Below are 13,312 nucleotides of genomic sequence, written 5' to 3'. Positions count from 1 at the left end.
AAAGCTCGCGGTGGTTCTGCTCCAGGTCGCCGCCGAGCTCGCGCCGCCGCTGCCGTTGGATGAGGTGCTGCTCATTGGAGAGGGGAGAGGGAGGGGAGGGGAAAGTGTCGCTGCCGTCTCCTCCCATAGCACTGTCGTTGTCCCTCCTCCGCCGCCGGCGCCGCCACGAATCGAAAGAGGGAGAGACGGGAGAGAGAGAGAGAGAGAGAGAGAGCGAACGAGTAATCAAGCGGGGGTTGCTTTCCACGGGGTGGGAGGATAGGGTTATTTCCCGGTCATTTCCACGTGGTTTGGGAGGGTCTTGGGCAGGGTTTCATCCCGGCAGGGGCTAACCAAAGGCACATAGGTGGCAGACCGGGATTGGACCCCGGTCGGTTGGAATCCACGCGGATCGGGGGGGATTGGTGCCCAATCCCGGCGGGGTTGGGTGTAACCGAACGAAGCCTTATAGGGGATTGGAACTGAGATTGCTCACCCCCGGGTGGTGGTTGCCGATTGTGACGAATAGCCCGCTGATCTGTCGCTGGTGGCGCATGCAGACTGCTCTGTCCTTCAGTGTGAAGTGTGCATGAACGTTGCGGTGGAGGCGGAGGCGGCTGCGAAGTGCCCGTCGCTGGTAGCCACTCAAGCTGATCCATGCGGAGTACACCCCATCCAGTGCCCGCTTCATCTCGGCCATCGCCGCATCGAGTGAACTGTTGGCGATGAGAACGCGAAATTCGAGATTAGAGGACGCGGATCAATTTGGGCTGCTATGGAATCGCAGCAACTCCTTGCGTCACGCCAGGATATGGTAGCTTGGAGACAGAGGCGACTGGCGTGGGGAAGAAGAAGAACAGAGGAAGGCTCTGGGATTAGGGATACAGAGATTCAGTCATTACAATCCTCATGCCCCACACGCACACGCAACACTGCTATATGTAGTGTACATTACAGGCCTCACGGGCCGGCCCACTGGCCACATGCTGCGCAATGGATGGGCCTAGCCCAGGTCGTTGCATATTTCAGTACCGAGTGAGTACCACTAGTTGACACTAGATCGATTTGAGATCGACAACAGTGACTACGACTTGCTACTGGCCAAGTGGGCAACACGATACATTCAACAGTTCGACACTAGATTTTTCCTTCTAGCTACATGCGGCGTCACTTGTCAGCGATCGGTCTACAAATTCGCTGACTCCATGCATCTTTCTTTCACGATCACCAGGCACACTATTGCTCCGAATTCACCATTTAATCAAAGCATCTTCCTCCTCTTGATCCTGGCCTTGAAGCCGTTCTTCATGTGGAGGATGATGGAGATCTTGGGCTCCACGACGTGTCCGGGCACGGCCTCCACCTCGAAGTTCCTCACCACGGCGGCCGCCACCGCCTTGAGCTGCACGAACGCCATGTCCTTGCCGAGGCATGTCCGCGGCCCGGAGTTGAAGGACACGAACTTGTACGACGGCACGTACCGCGGCTTGCCGTCCTCCCCGATCCACCGCTCCGGCCGGAACTCCCGGCAGTCCTTGCCCCACACCGCCTCCATCCTCCCCATCGCGTACAGCGACACCATGATCTTGTCCCCCGGCCGCACCTCGTGCCCGCTCGGCAGCGCCTCCGCGGCCACCACGCCCTTGTGCTCCATCGGCACCGGCGGGTACAGCCGGAGCGACTCGCACAGCGCCGCGTGCAGGTACACCAGCCGCCCCAGCTCGTCCGGGTCGTAGGTCACCATGCCGTCCGGGGTGGTGGTGGAGTTGACCGTGTCGAGCTCTGCGAGGATCTTGGACACCACGCGTGGGTTCCTCGTGAGGAGGTAGAAGAACCAGGAGAGGCCCGAGCCGGTCGTGTCCCGGCCGGCGAGCATGAGGTTCATGGTCGTGTCGCGGAGGAAGGCGTCGACGACCGTGCTAGCATCTTCGTCGTCGTCGATGTAGGAGGAGAGCAGGTCCGCCGAGTCCTCGATGCCGCCTCTTGCCTTCACCACCTCCCGCCGCTTGGCGATCGTGTCGCCGATGAACCGGTCGATGTCGCGCCACGCGACGGCCATCTTCCGCTCGTGCCCGACCCCGAGCCACCGCACCAGCTTCCACCAGGACGGAGGGAGCACGTTGCGGACGAGGAGCACGTCCATGGCATCGTCCATGGCGCGCGCGAACGGCACCTCCGGGAACCCGATGGCCAGGCAGCCCGGGTCGACGCCGAACACCAGCGTGGTCGTCGTGTCGAACGTCAGCCTGAGGAACACGTCCTGCAGGTCGCACACGCCGGTGCCGCCGCCGGCGACGTGGGCGAACAGCGGGAGCAGGTCGCGCTCGACCTTGCGGCGGCTGCACCGTGTCACAAAGGCCCGGAACCTTGGACTGGACATGAGAAGCTGCGCCTTCGCGCGCTGGCGGCGCCAGGAGTCGCCGTCGGCGTTGAAGATGCCGCCGCCGAGGATGTCCATGATCTCGGCGAACTCGGGGCCCTTGGGGTAGTTGGCGAAATTGGAGGTGAAAACGTGGCGTACGTTGGCCGGATCGGAGGTGAGGAAGAGCTCCATGCCCGAGCGCGGCGGGCCGACGAAGCGGAAGTTGAGCGGGCTGGCGGTGACCAACGAGGTGACCCAGTCGTGGAGGCGCGGGAGGTTGGCGAGGAGCGCCGGGAGCATGCCCACCAGCGGCCACTCCAGCGGGATCACCGGGTTCTTGCGCTTGGACCTGGCGTGGAAGTAGTAGAAGACGAGGAAGCAGAGCAAGGAGAGCGAGAGCTCGAGGAAGGAGACGGGCGCCATTGTTGCCCGCTCCCTTGCACCGTTGCACGCTGCACGCACGTATGTGATGAAGGTCGAGGCGAGGTGGAGCGCGCCAATGGAGGTGTGGAGTTGGAGAATGGAGACCAGCGAACGCTCGGAGGGTCACTCATAGATGTACTGCTACTCGAGCAGAGCATCATCAATGCCGGGGTTGGCTTTCATTTCAGATGTTACTCCTGATTGGTGTTTCGGTTAGTATTATGGAAAGTAGTAAAACTTCTAAAGCAAATTCGGGTGGAGTACTGCCTAATTAGTTTTCTCAAGAAGAAAAATAAATTGTTTTGAATACGATTGATCATCACAGATTCACAAACATGGGTTTGAAATCTTGAGACCAGTGGTGTAGGTGCAGTCTGTTCATGGTCATTTTCAATTTAGAGGGAAGGCCACAAATATACACTTGGTAAGTCAACAAAATTAGTTGTCAATTTCCAAGATATGGGTATAACCTTTTCAATTGAATTTCAACTAGTATATTGCATCATGTCCCACAGTGGCGGTGCCAGGCTCAAAACCATGTGTTGTCAAGCTTTTTAAATGGAAAACTTTATGGAAAAAATAAACAGGAACAGAAAAGACCGTACTTCATTTTACACGATTTTCTGCTTCCAGCCCTTTGACAAATTTATCCATTTTATCAGTGGTGTCATTACCAAACATAAGATCTGGCAAGTGACAAAACAAGCCTTTTACTATCTTAATTTTCATTCACAAATAAAAAAGATCTTAATTACTTAATAAGACAAAAAAAATGAAAGTGGAAGGAGATATATAACGTATAGATAGAAGAAAAAGGACCAGCCTTCATCTCCTCTAGGACTGCCCATTTGCTCTGCAATGCTGGGATTCAATTGTTCCTTTCAAAGTCAGAGGCATCAATGCTTTTGATGAGATAAATTTGTTGCTAATCCATTTACCCAAACAGTTTGCAATGAGCATCATCACGATGGGTTGCTGGCACATTTGGATGCAGAGAAACTTCGAAATTTTCAAAACTCAAAACCCATCAGTTCAAGCGTGGAGAGACTTTCTCAGAGATGACCTAAAGTTGATTCTTCTGAGAACCAAAGAGAAACACAAAGAGGCTTTCAGAGGATGGATTATAGATAATCTAACTTAATTTTTCATGGATTTTTCTAAAGCTGGTATTGGTTAGAGGGTATTTTCTTTTCTTTGTTGTACATAACATTGTTTAAATTTTGAATAAAAATTACCGTAGAACGATTGTTCTACGGTCTTTGGTTCAAAAAAAAGAAAAGAAGAAAAAGGACCTCGTGCTAGACTCCTGCAGCACTTGCCGATCGCCGGAGGTACAGTACTCGATAGATTCAGAGACTGGTTTAGGCGGCGTGCTCACGGTGATGATTCCCGGCGGCGGGCGGCAGGCGGCGCTTAGTGTGCAACATGCGCATAGAGTACGTGATATGCTCCTCCCTGCCGGCGTTGTGTCCCGTTGGCCATTAGGGATTACATGGGAAGGTGAAAAAGAGAGTAGTGATAGAAAGAGCAATCACGGGATTTAAGGATCGGCTGATTAGGGAAGTTATAGTTAGGGCGTCCGTGTGACGTGTGTGCTTTTCTTTGCTATGTGGGACAGCCAAATCACATGCAAAACGGATAAACAAATGGCCTTTATTAGATCATCGAGCACAAAAGTTTCACGCTCTAAAATAGTTTTAGCGCGTCATTGTAGCATTTTTAGCATGCCGGATTCAACATTGGTTTATCCGATGCCAAAAAACGCGCGTTCAAAAAACACGTAATGTAAATTGTGAAGCGCGTACAATCCGGTGCCTTAAATTTACAGCATGCGATATCATTTTTCAGCACGCATCCAACCATTTTTTGCGCGTGCATTATTTTACAGTTTCTACTGAAGCTGTCCGGCGCCCAAAAACCCGAATTTTAGTGCACGGAGCAGTTTTTGGGTGCCTGTTGAAGATGCTCTTAGTCATTTTCTAGAACCAAAAATATTCTAGCGGTGGGGTACGCAGATCCTTCACCGTTCCAAATTGTTGTGTAGTAGCTTGACTACCCAGCTATAACGTGGCTTCGCCACGGATGTACCGTACACACATCGTTGATACAACATAATGAATTCAAGGTGAGAAATATGGTACTAGAAAAGAAGGGTAAGCAGGACAGAGGGAACACATCATGGCAGAGGAAGCAAATCCATATTCATTTTAGAGAGGATATCAGAAACCCCAGTTTCGATGAGAACGATGAAAACAACAAGGAAATAATGTTTCGAAGTTTAAAAAGATCTCAGAAAAAAAAAGGATGTTAATTGTTAAGAGTGCGATGTTCTTCTAGGATATGAAACTCTCACGTTTAAACACATCGCCATTTATGATGTATGAAAAAAAATTAACATTGAATAGTGTCTAACAATAAACATCACTGTTCATTATTGAATTTGTTTTTCCATAGCTCGCAAATGGTAATGCGTTTGAACTTAGAATTTCACATGCCAATAGAGCATCACCCTTTTAACTTCCTATATTTTTGCGACTTTTAAGGTTTGGAAATTGGTTTTCACGAAATCTTTTTTGATACTTGGTTTTCACGTGATATTCTCTCTCCATTTTAAGTGAGCACGCAGAATAGATGCGGGCCAAAATATAGAGATGTACGGATGTAGCAGTACCATTTTAAGTGAGCAGAGGTGCCACTGCCGTGTTGATGCACTAGGAACTAGCAGAGGGCCACATCCTGAGTTTCCAACGCTGAAAACAGAGGAAAAGCACGGCACACGCATGCTCAGAATATGATCCCGTAAACAAATTCTATTAGTAACAGATCGGAGTTAGAAGCCGGCGCCAAATCTAATCTCACGTAGTACCGCCTATATATCGGCTCGTAGTATACTCCTATTGCGTGTGCAGATCCCATCTTTGTTGTCACTTTCCTGGCAGTTGCATGCTGACATATATGATTGCCATGCCTGCGTACGTGGCTTGATAGCAAAAGCCACATGCACATGCATGAGGTGACAGGCCTGCCACCGAATCACGGATGGCTACGTGTGGATGCAAGAACACACCACGGCAGAGAAATGGTTCCGATTGATAGGAAAATTCTACGCCTACGGTCTGCAATCCACGAAAAACTCCCCACGGACAGACTTGTCCACGACCTCGCCAATCACTTCCTTCCTGATATTCAATTGTGGGTCCACTGTTTCCAATTAGTGTATGACACATCAGCCTGTAGCACTTAGTCGGTAAGTCTTGTCCGTAGCTCTAGCAAAGCTCCGATTGATATCCTGGACTGGTCCACCGGTCGGTGTGCATGTGTACTTTACTCCCTTGCGTACACACAAATATAGTACTATACTATATAGTTTGATTAATGTTATCTGCATGTGCTCTCTTGAACACCTACGTGGCTTGCTATGCACCGTCCATCCTTGCTAATTGGGTAGTACTGTATGATCTCGGTCATGCATGCCTATCACAATTTATAGGTCACCGCGCATGCACCAGCCGGGCGACCCAACCTCGTTGACTTTGCCGGCCATGCATCTCGTAGATGCGCACCTTTTTCAAATTTTGTCCGGTTCGAAATTGATGGGTTTGCTGGGCCGGGTGTCGATTTTTCTTAGCAAAATTGCCTCGTTTTCTTTGTCTTTGTGTCTGGCGACGCTGAAGCTGGCGGATATGAAGGGGAGGCGAAACATTGTTGGCGATGCGAGGGTTTAGACTAAAAAAAAGGTGGGAAGACGAAAAATAATACTCCCTCCGTCTATTTTTGTGAGTCATTTCAGACAACTCAAAATGATTTGTTTTGTACATTTGTCTGAAATGTCTTCAAGGTATTATAAAAATGAACAGAGGGAGTAATATATTAAGACATAGTTCACGGAAATGAGACAAGATAATTCACTGAGCCACCGGAGTGAGGCGGGTTTAGAGGTTGGGACAAGGTTGGAGGGATTGTCTGTATCCGGCAAAGGTGGAGGCGCAACCACCGTAATCGAGGAAGAGAGGAGGAAGGCAACAACAGAGGAGACGCACGGGAGAAATGAAACTAAGTGTCTCCCCTGCTCCTTCCGTTTCTTTATGTGAGCTGCCAAAACATTTGTCAATGTTTCACACAAAGAGAAAAAAGAGAAAGTTTCTTTTATTTTACCGTTGATCAGAACAGCCGCGTGCACAAATATGTCTCTTTTTAAGGATAATATCATGTCTCTTTTAATGCTGCTTTCGGTTGCTAATAGCTACTAGTAGCTAGGACCTCACTCACATGGCCATCCTTTGATTGCCAGTTGAAGCAATATCTCACAGATTGTTTTTCAGATTAATCACATGGCCTGTCGTCCACCGTGGATCCATGAGGGACTGTAGGTACACAGCGGCCGTCTCGATGTCCAGCCAGTGGCGATCGATCGCGCGCGATCGTTGCCTGCCGACACGCCACCCTCCGACTGGCCGGCCTCAATCACGCTGTAGCATGGTCGATCGGGCCTGATTGGTCGATCCTTCTCATGCATAAATGTGACACGTACTGCCGATCCTCCATTAATTGGGCACAACAGTGGCCGTGATGTTTTCTTCTGATCGATCGTTCGCCCGTGGTCCTTGTAACGGCCGTAGGGTGCAGACGTACAGATGGGCACGGATGGCCTGGCAGAGAGCACGGTACGTAGGTGGAGGCGGTGGAGATATGGTCTGTGTGGATGTGGCTGGCAGCTGGATCGTACTCTTAGCTAATCGGGACATGGCTGGCGTCGCCAGAGCCCTGCCCCGCGTGGGTGCTATCTCATCTGGGTAGCGCCTCTCTGCTCACGTTGGACCTTCCCCATGCCATCCTGCCGCGTCGGCCGCGCGCGTGATCCGGTGGAAACCATGGAGAAGTCGACACGTCTGCATCTCATTTCCATACTCGCTTAACGGTACGTGCGCGTGTCACGGCTGCCGCGGGCCGGCCGCCGATGCCGTGGCTCTCAGGCAGCCACAGCTTAGCTACCTAGCTAAGCACCACGCGATGATGCTGATTCGTATACATATGTATTCTATATATTGTATACTTTCTCAGTTCTTAAATATAAGTCTTTTTAAAGATTATAATGCGTACATATTGAGCAGAATGAGTGAATCTACACCCTAAAATATGTCTATATACATTCGCATGTATTTTTATTGCAATCTCTAAAAATGCTTATATTTAAAAAGGGAGGGATAATTATTCAAAAAGAATATTCTACTGTATCAGCCAGCCAGCTGAGGATTTTTCGTTAAATAATGCAGCTTCAATTGGTCATGGAAAAAAAAAGACGATTAGAGCCAAGGGCATGTACGTGCTATGAAACCATGAGCAAGATGACATCACCGTGATACAGATATAGAGAAGTTCACACGATCTACTGTAGTAGCTTAGCCTCTCGAATCGGATCTCAGATACAAGTTATATTCGCATACATATTTGTGACGATGCTGATTCATATACGTATTCAAAAGACTTCAATATCTCACGTCGGATATTTAAGGTTGATATAATCTAACGCCCTTTCCCTTAGGCACGTCAGATCCCGGTCGAATGCATGGCAATTAGTCGGTGCTACATGTCATATTTTTCGTTGGCAATTTTCACTGTAGAACATGACACATTCTCCTACACAAAGCATAATAATATTATCTGTTTTCACATGGCAAATCAGGTTGTCTGATTTTTAACATTTCTGTATTTAAAATTGTCCCTTGTGTCCACACATGAGGTAAGGTATGAGGATGTACATTTGGTTTTTCGGTTTGATTCGGCTCGGTTATATGTTCATGGTTTATATGGTTTTTATACTTCGATTTATACAGTTTTACACATAGATATTGTTCGATTTTGGTAATAACCATTTACTTTCGGTTCGGTTTCGGTAATAACCAAATTAACCAAAGTTAACACGAATTTTGGAGCCAACACACAACTTTTCCACGTGTAAATACAAGATATATATTATAATGAGAAAAACACAATTAGAATAGGATAAAGAAATGATGTTGGATAAGCAGCCAGTCTAATCACGTAAAGTGCTGTTAACCAAAATGGATATAATGAGTTTTCAAGCAAGAGCTAAACTCTGCTTGTACGCCTAAAAAAATGTAGAGGAAAGAGAAAGAGATAAAGTGAAATAGATAACTAACCTAATAGCCAATCTTCCAACCAACTCTATTATATGGGTAATTAATAATGTTGACTTTTGATGGCATAGCAATCACATACAGCCAGCTACTTAGAAATACTGGAAGATGAGCGATGGAACCACTAGTACAAAAGAAAATTGTCTGTGAGAGAGTTGCCAAATCAACATCCCAAACAAACGGTCTGCATATATATAAATACATAAAGACAATAAGTTGTCGATCGCGTCCATAAGTTGATTTGGGTTCCCTGCATTGGAATTGGTCACAACAGCTGCTAGCTACTACCTCCGTTGTGGTTTACTAGTCACATTGTATTTTTGATCAAAGTTTAAGCCCATATTTGACAAGCAAAATGTTGATACATGTCGCCGAAAATATATTATTAGAATCATATTTGAATGCAGTTTTCAATGGGATTATTGTTGATATGTATAACATATATTTTACTAGTTAAAAACATAATAAAAAAATGACACAAAATACGAGAAGAACAAGTAAACCAGGACAGAGTAGCTCGAGAGCGACTCGCGCGCGTGCACGAGAGGTCCTTCATTAAACTTTGCTGATGGATTGATCAATGGATATATAGCTCCTAATTAATTCCCCTACAGTGAGATGGATCAAGAATGTCGTGGTACGATTCACTGCCACACACTACTGTAGCGTGGTCTATGTGACGCTAGCTTGACGAGCCCAGCACGCTAATGCGAATCTAATGAAGATATGAGATATTATGTCGGCACCGGTCGCTAGCTAGCAGCATCACTAGCACTAGCAGGAGATTGATTATGTGGAGAAGCTCGACGAGCCCAGCACGCTAATGCGAATCTAACGACGTGATTCAGATACATAACGACGACACCGGTCGCTGCTAGCTTAATGCTGAGCATCTCAACAACCAGCGATCGATTCATTAGATTTTAAATAAGTATTGAAGATAATACTAGAGTAGAAGAGATAACTCTCGCAGTCTCTGCACTGTACATGTCTCTAGCTGAGAGACGGACAAATTAAAGCAACGGCCGACGTGCTTGGAGGCACGTGCCGGCCGGCCGCTGCGGGTGCTCCGTCGCTGTTGTTCCGTCGCTGCGGTTGTTGGACGCGGCAGCGATGCTTTTGCAACTGGGTCCATCGGTCGACGGACGACAGGTGCGTGTGTACCGGCCGGCGGCGCTCGCTTATGGCAGTGGTAGAAACCATGTCGATCGTCCCGGCCGTCGCCGTCCATCTCGGTGAAAGCCACGGGTGCGTGGTGTGTCCGTCCCTAGCAAGGAAGCAAGGAAGCGACCGGCCGATCGATCGATCGACCTAATCCGGTGACCGGTCGCGGCCTAGAAATAAGTTGGGTCGACTCGTTACGGTGTCGACTGCTAATGGCGGGACGTGGTGTTATCCAGAAACGAAATGACAGCACCGTGGACCGCCCGCCAGTGCCCAGTCAGTGGAAAATGGCTGCTTTACTTTACTTTACCCCTCTCGTCCGGTCACCCGCTCGGGACCTCCTTAAGCTTGCGGCACAGAACTGTAGCAACATTTGAAAAAATAAGTAAGAAGAACATTTATTATTAAAAGTTTTTTTATTCCAGACATTTTTTGAAATTTCCGAATAGTTTTTATAAATGAAAAAATAATTGCAGATTGTGCAGAAATTTTGTAATAATGAAATTTTTGAAAAATCACGAATAGTTTTTGAAAATGAAAATATTTCCTTAAAGTGATGATCATTTTTTGATAGCGAGCATTTCGAAAAAAAGCACAAACAACTAGTGAAAACACGAACTTCTTTTGGAACTCAGAATATTTTTTTAAACATGAACAAATTTTGAAATTATGAACAAAAAAATAAAAATAAAAGAATAAAGTGATAAAAGAAAAAAAAACACTCAAGAAACTTCTATCCCAAAACCGCTCAAGAGAAGCCCAAGACCGGATCCTCTGGTACCTTTACAATGTGCCAGCCTATTTAACAAGTTCACTTCCTCTCCCCTGTGTGTTTTTGGCGACTGTTCGATACAGGAAGGGATCAACTAACTAAGGGTACCCCTTGCGGGTGCCTCGCTAGGGTCACTTTGGCGGGTTGAAAGTGCCCAAAGTGGTGGGTTTAGCCGCCGACACGTGTGTTGGGCGCTTCCTCGGAAATTGTCTTTTTGTTTTTCTGTATGCGTTTTCTGGTTTTAGATTGGTTTCTTTTGTTTTCTATGTGGCTTTTTGGTTTTTTCTAGGTTTTGTAGAGAGAAACATTCAAAAAACTTCAGCATAAAACAATTGTGCTCTCACGAGAGGCACATATTTGCTTCCACGAAAAGCACAGATGTGCCTCTCAGAAAAGAAAAAAAATACTTTTTTTCACAAAGAGGGACATATTTACTCCTCATGGAGGCACAACCTTTTTTTCCGCAAGAAGCAAAACTGTGCCTCTAGGAAAGTATAAAAAAAGTGTTTTTTTCTTCTACGAGAAACACAAATTTGCTTTCAGGTGAAGTACGACTGTGAGTCTCGGAAAGGGAAAAAGTGCCTTTTTTTTATTCCACAAGTGGCATGGATTTGCTTTCGGGTGTTTTCCAGAAAGGAAAAAAAGTGAAGAAAAAACGTGCTTCCAAGTTCGGGTATTGTCTTTCATTTTTTCATGAAAAAAAAGTTCATCGAAACCTATTAACATGGATCTAGTTTCAAAGATCTCAATGCGAGAAATCCAAACTGTTCGGGATTTGAACGCCCGGTTCAAGAGATAAAACATTTTGAATAGATGAATCTATGAAAAAAACTCCTAGATGCAGTGCGCCATTTGTCAGTGCCTGAGAAGATAGGAGTGATCTTTGTAAGGGATACCCCTTAATTAGTGACTTCGCCCCTCAAAATTAATTAGTGACTTCGAGGAGAGTGTCTTGTGACAGTTTGATGCAACGAGCGTCAAATAGGGTGCGGCTATGGCTCGCTTTAAGTGAGAGCAGCGCACTAGTGGGCCGATCCAGTAGTGTTCCATTTGATTTTTCTTTGTTCATTCATTTCTTGAGATTAGTCATTCATTGGTTCCTTTTTTCTTTTATTTTTTTAAATTGAATTTTCCTTAATGCATATATTCTAGAAATCAATTTACTTACATTTTTTGAAAAGCAATATAGCGCATTTATAAAATGTTACGTAATGTAAAATAAATTGTATGTGCAAGTTTTCAACAAATGTACCATTCAAAAAATATATTTCAAGTGTATTAAAAAATGTCCACATGAATTCAAACACTGTTCAACGAGTATTTCAAAAACATGTGTTTTAAAAGAATGTTCATCATGTATTTCAAAATGCTCAACATGTAACGAAATAATGTTCAGCATGTATACATAGATTGTTTACCATGTATACGAAAATTGTTCCACGTTTATTTGAAGAAAATGTTCATCCCATATTTCAATGTTCAAGGAGTATCTGAAATTTGAAAAATGTTCAAAATTCATTTTGAAAGTGTTAAGCATATATATATAAATATTTTCAAATATGTTTTCCTAAGAATATTCAACAGGCTTTTGAAATATGAGTGTATCAATTTTATTTTGATCGTGTATATGACAAAAATATACAACACTTGGTCGAAGAACAATTAACCATGTATTTGAAAAAATATCATCATATATTTCACAAAAATATTCAAACTGTATCTGAAAAATGTTTGACATGTATTTGAAAAATGGCCAACATGTATGTAGAAAATGTATAAGTTGTATTAACAACGTCTACATGTATTTGAATAAAAAAGAACAAAAATGAAGAAAACAAACAAAATCCTGCTGGTTAAGGTTTTGGAAACAATCTGGAGGTTTTTGGAAATCTTGTAGAAATTTGCTAAACTGTTTTTTCCAGTTGTCTTCTTTACTGGTTTTCTTCTCGTGTTTATATATTTTTTATTTTCTTTTTTTATTTCTGAATAAAATGTTAGACATATTCAAAAATAGTTCTGAATTTTAAAATTTATTTATGTTTTCAAATTTTGTTCATTCTTTCCAAAAACCATGATTTTAAAAAACTGTTCAATTTTTCTGAAAAATGTACAAATTTTCGGAAAATATTTGGAATTCCATATTTAAAAAATAGTTCAGAATTTCGAAAATGTCCACTATTTTCAGAAATGCTCGTAGTTTTTGAAGCATCACTACAGTGCCCAGTACAATGAATCACACACTATAAACTGCTATCTGAACCAGGAAAGTCCAATATGACGTGTGTTGTGTCAAAAATAATTTATTGAGGAACGCGTTGTGTCTCGCAGAAGGTACGAATTAGTTGGGCTGGCCCGTTCGCCGTTTGCGCACGCTAAGGCCTCTTTTGGTTTGAAGGATTTTTGTAGGAATTTCATAGGATAGGATTTTTGTAGAAAAAATTCCTTGCCCTTTGG

General features: G+C 45.1%; 1 protein-coding gene across 1 annotated transcript; it reads right to left on the bottom strand.

The window, feature by feature from the left end:
* Positions 1-824: 824 nt before the first annotated feature.
* LOC125530299 (alkane hydroxylase MAH1) lies at positions 825-3,021 on the bottom strand. Its single transcript, XM_048694695.2, has one exon. The coding sequence runs from the start codon at positions 2,762-2,764 to the stop codon at positions 1,241-1,243; it is 1,524 nt and encodes a 507-aa protein (XP_048550652.2). The 5' UTR covers positions 2,765-3,021; the 3' UTR covers positions 825-1,240.
* Between the last annotated feature and the right edge of the window lie 10,291 nt (positions 3,022-13,312).

This window comes from Triticum urartu, chromosome 5A, assembly GCF_056163025.1.
Source record: "Triticum urartu cultivar PI428250 chromosome 5A, HENAU_Tu73, whole genome shotgun sequence".
NCBI classification, from domain to species: domain Eukaryota; kingdom Viridiplantae; phylum Streptophyta; class Magnoliopsida; order Poales; family Poaceae; genus Triticum; species Triticum urartu.
The sequence above is the reverse complement of the archived record's forward strand: the minus strand, read 5'-3'. Positions and strand labels throughout refer to the sequence as shown.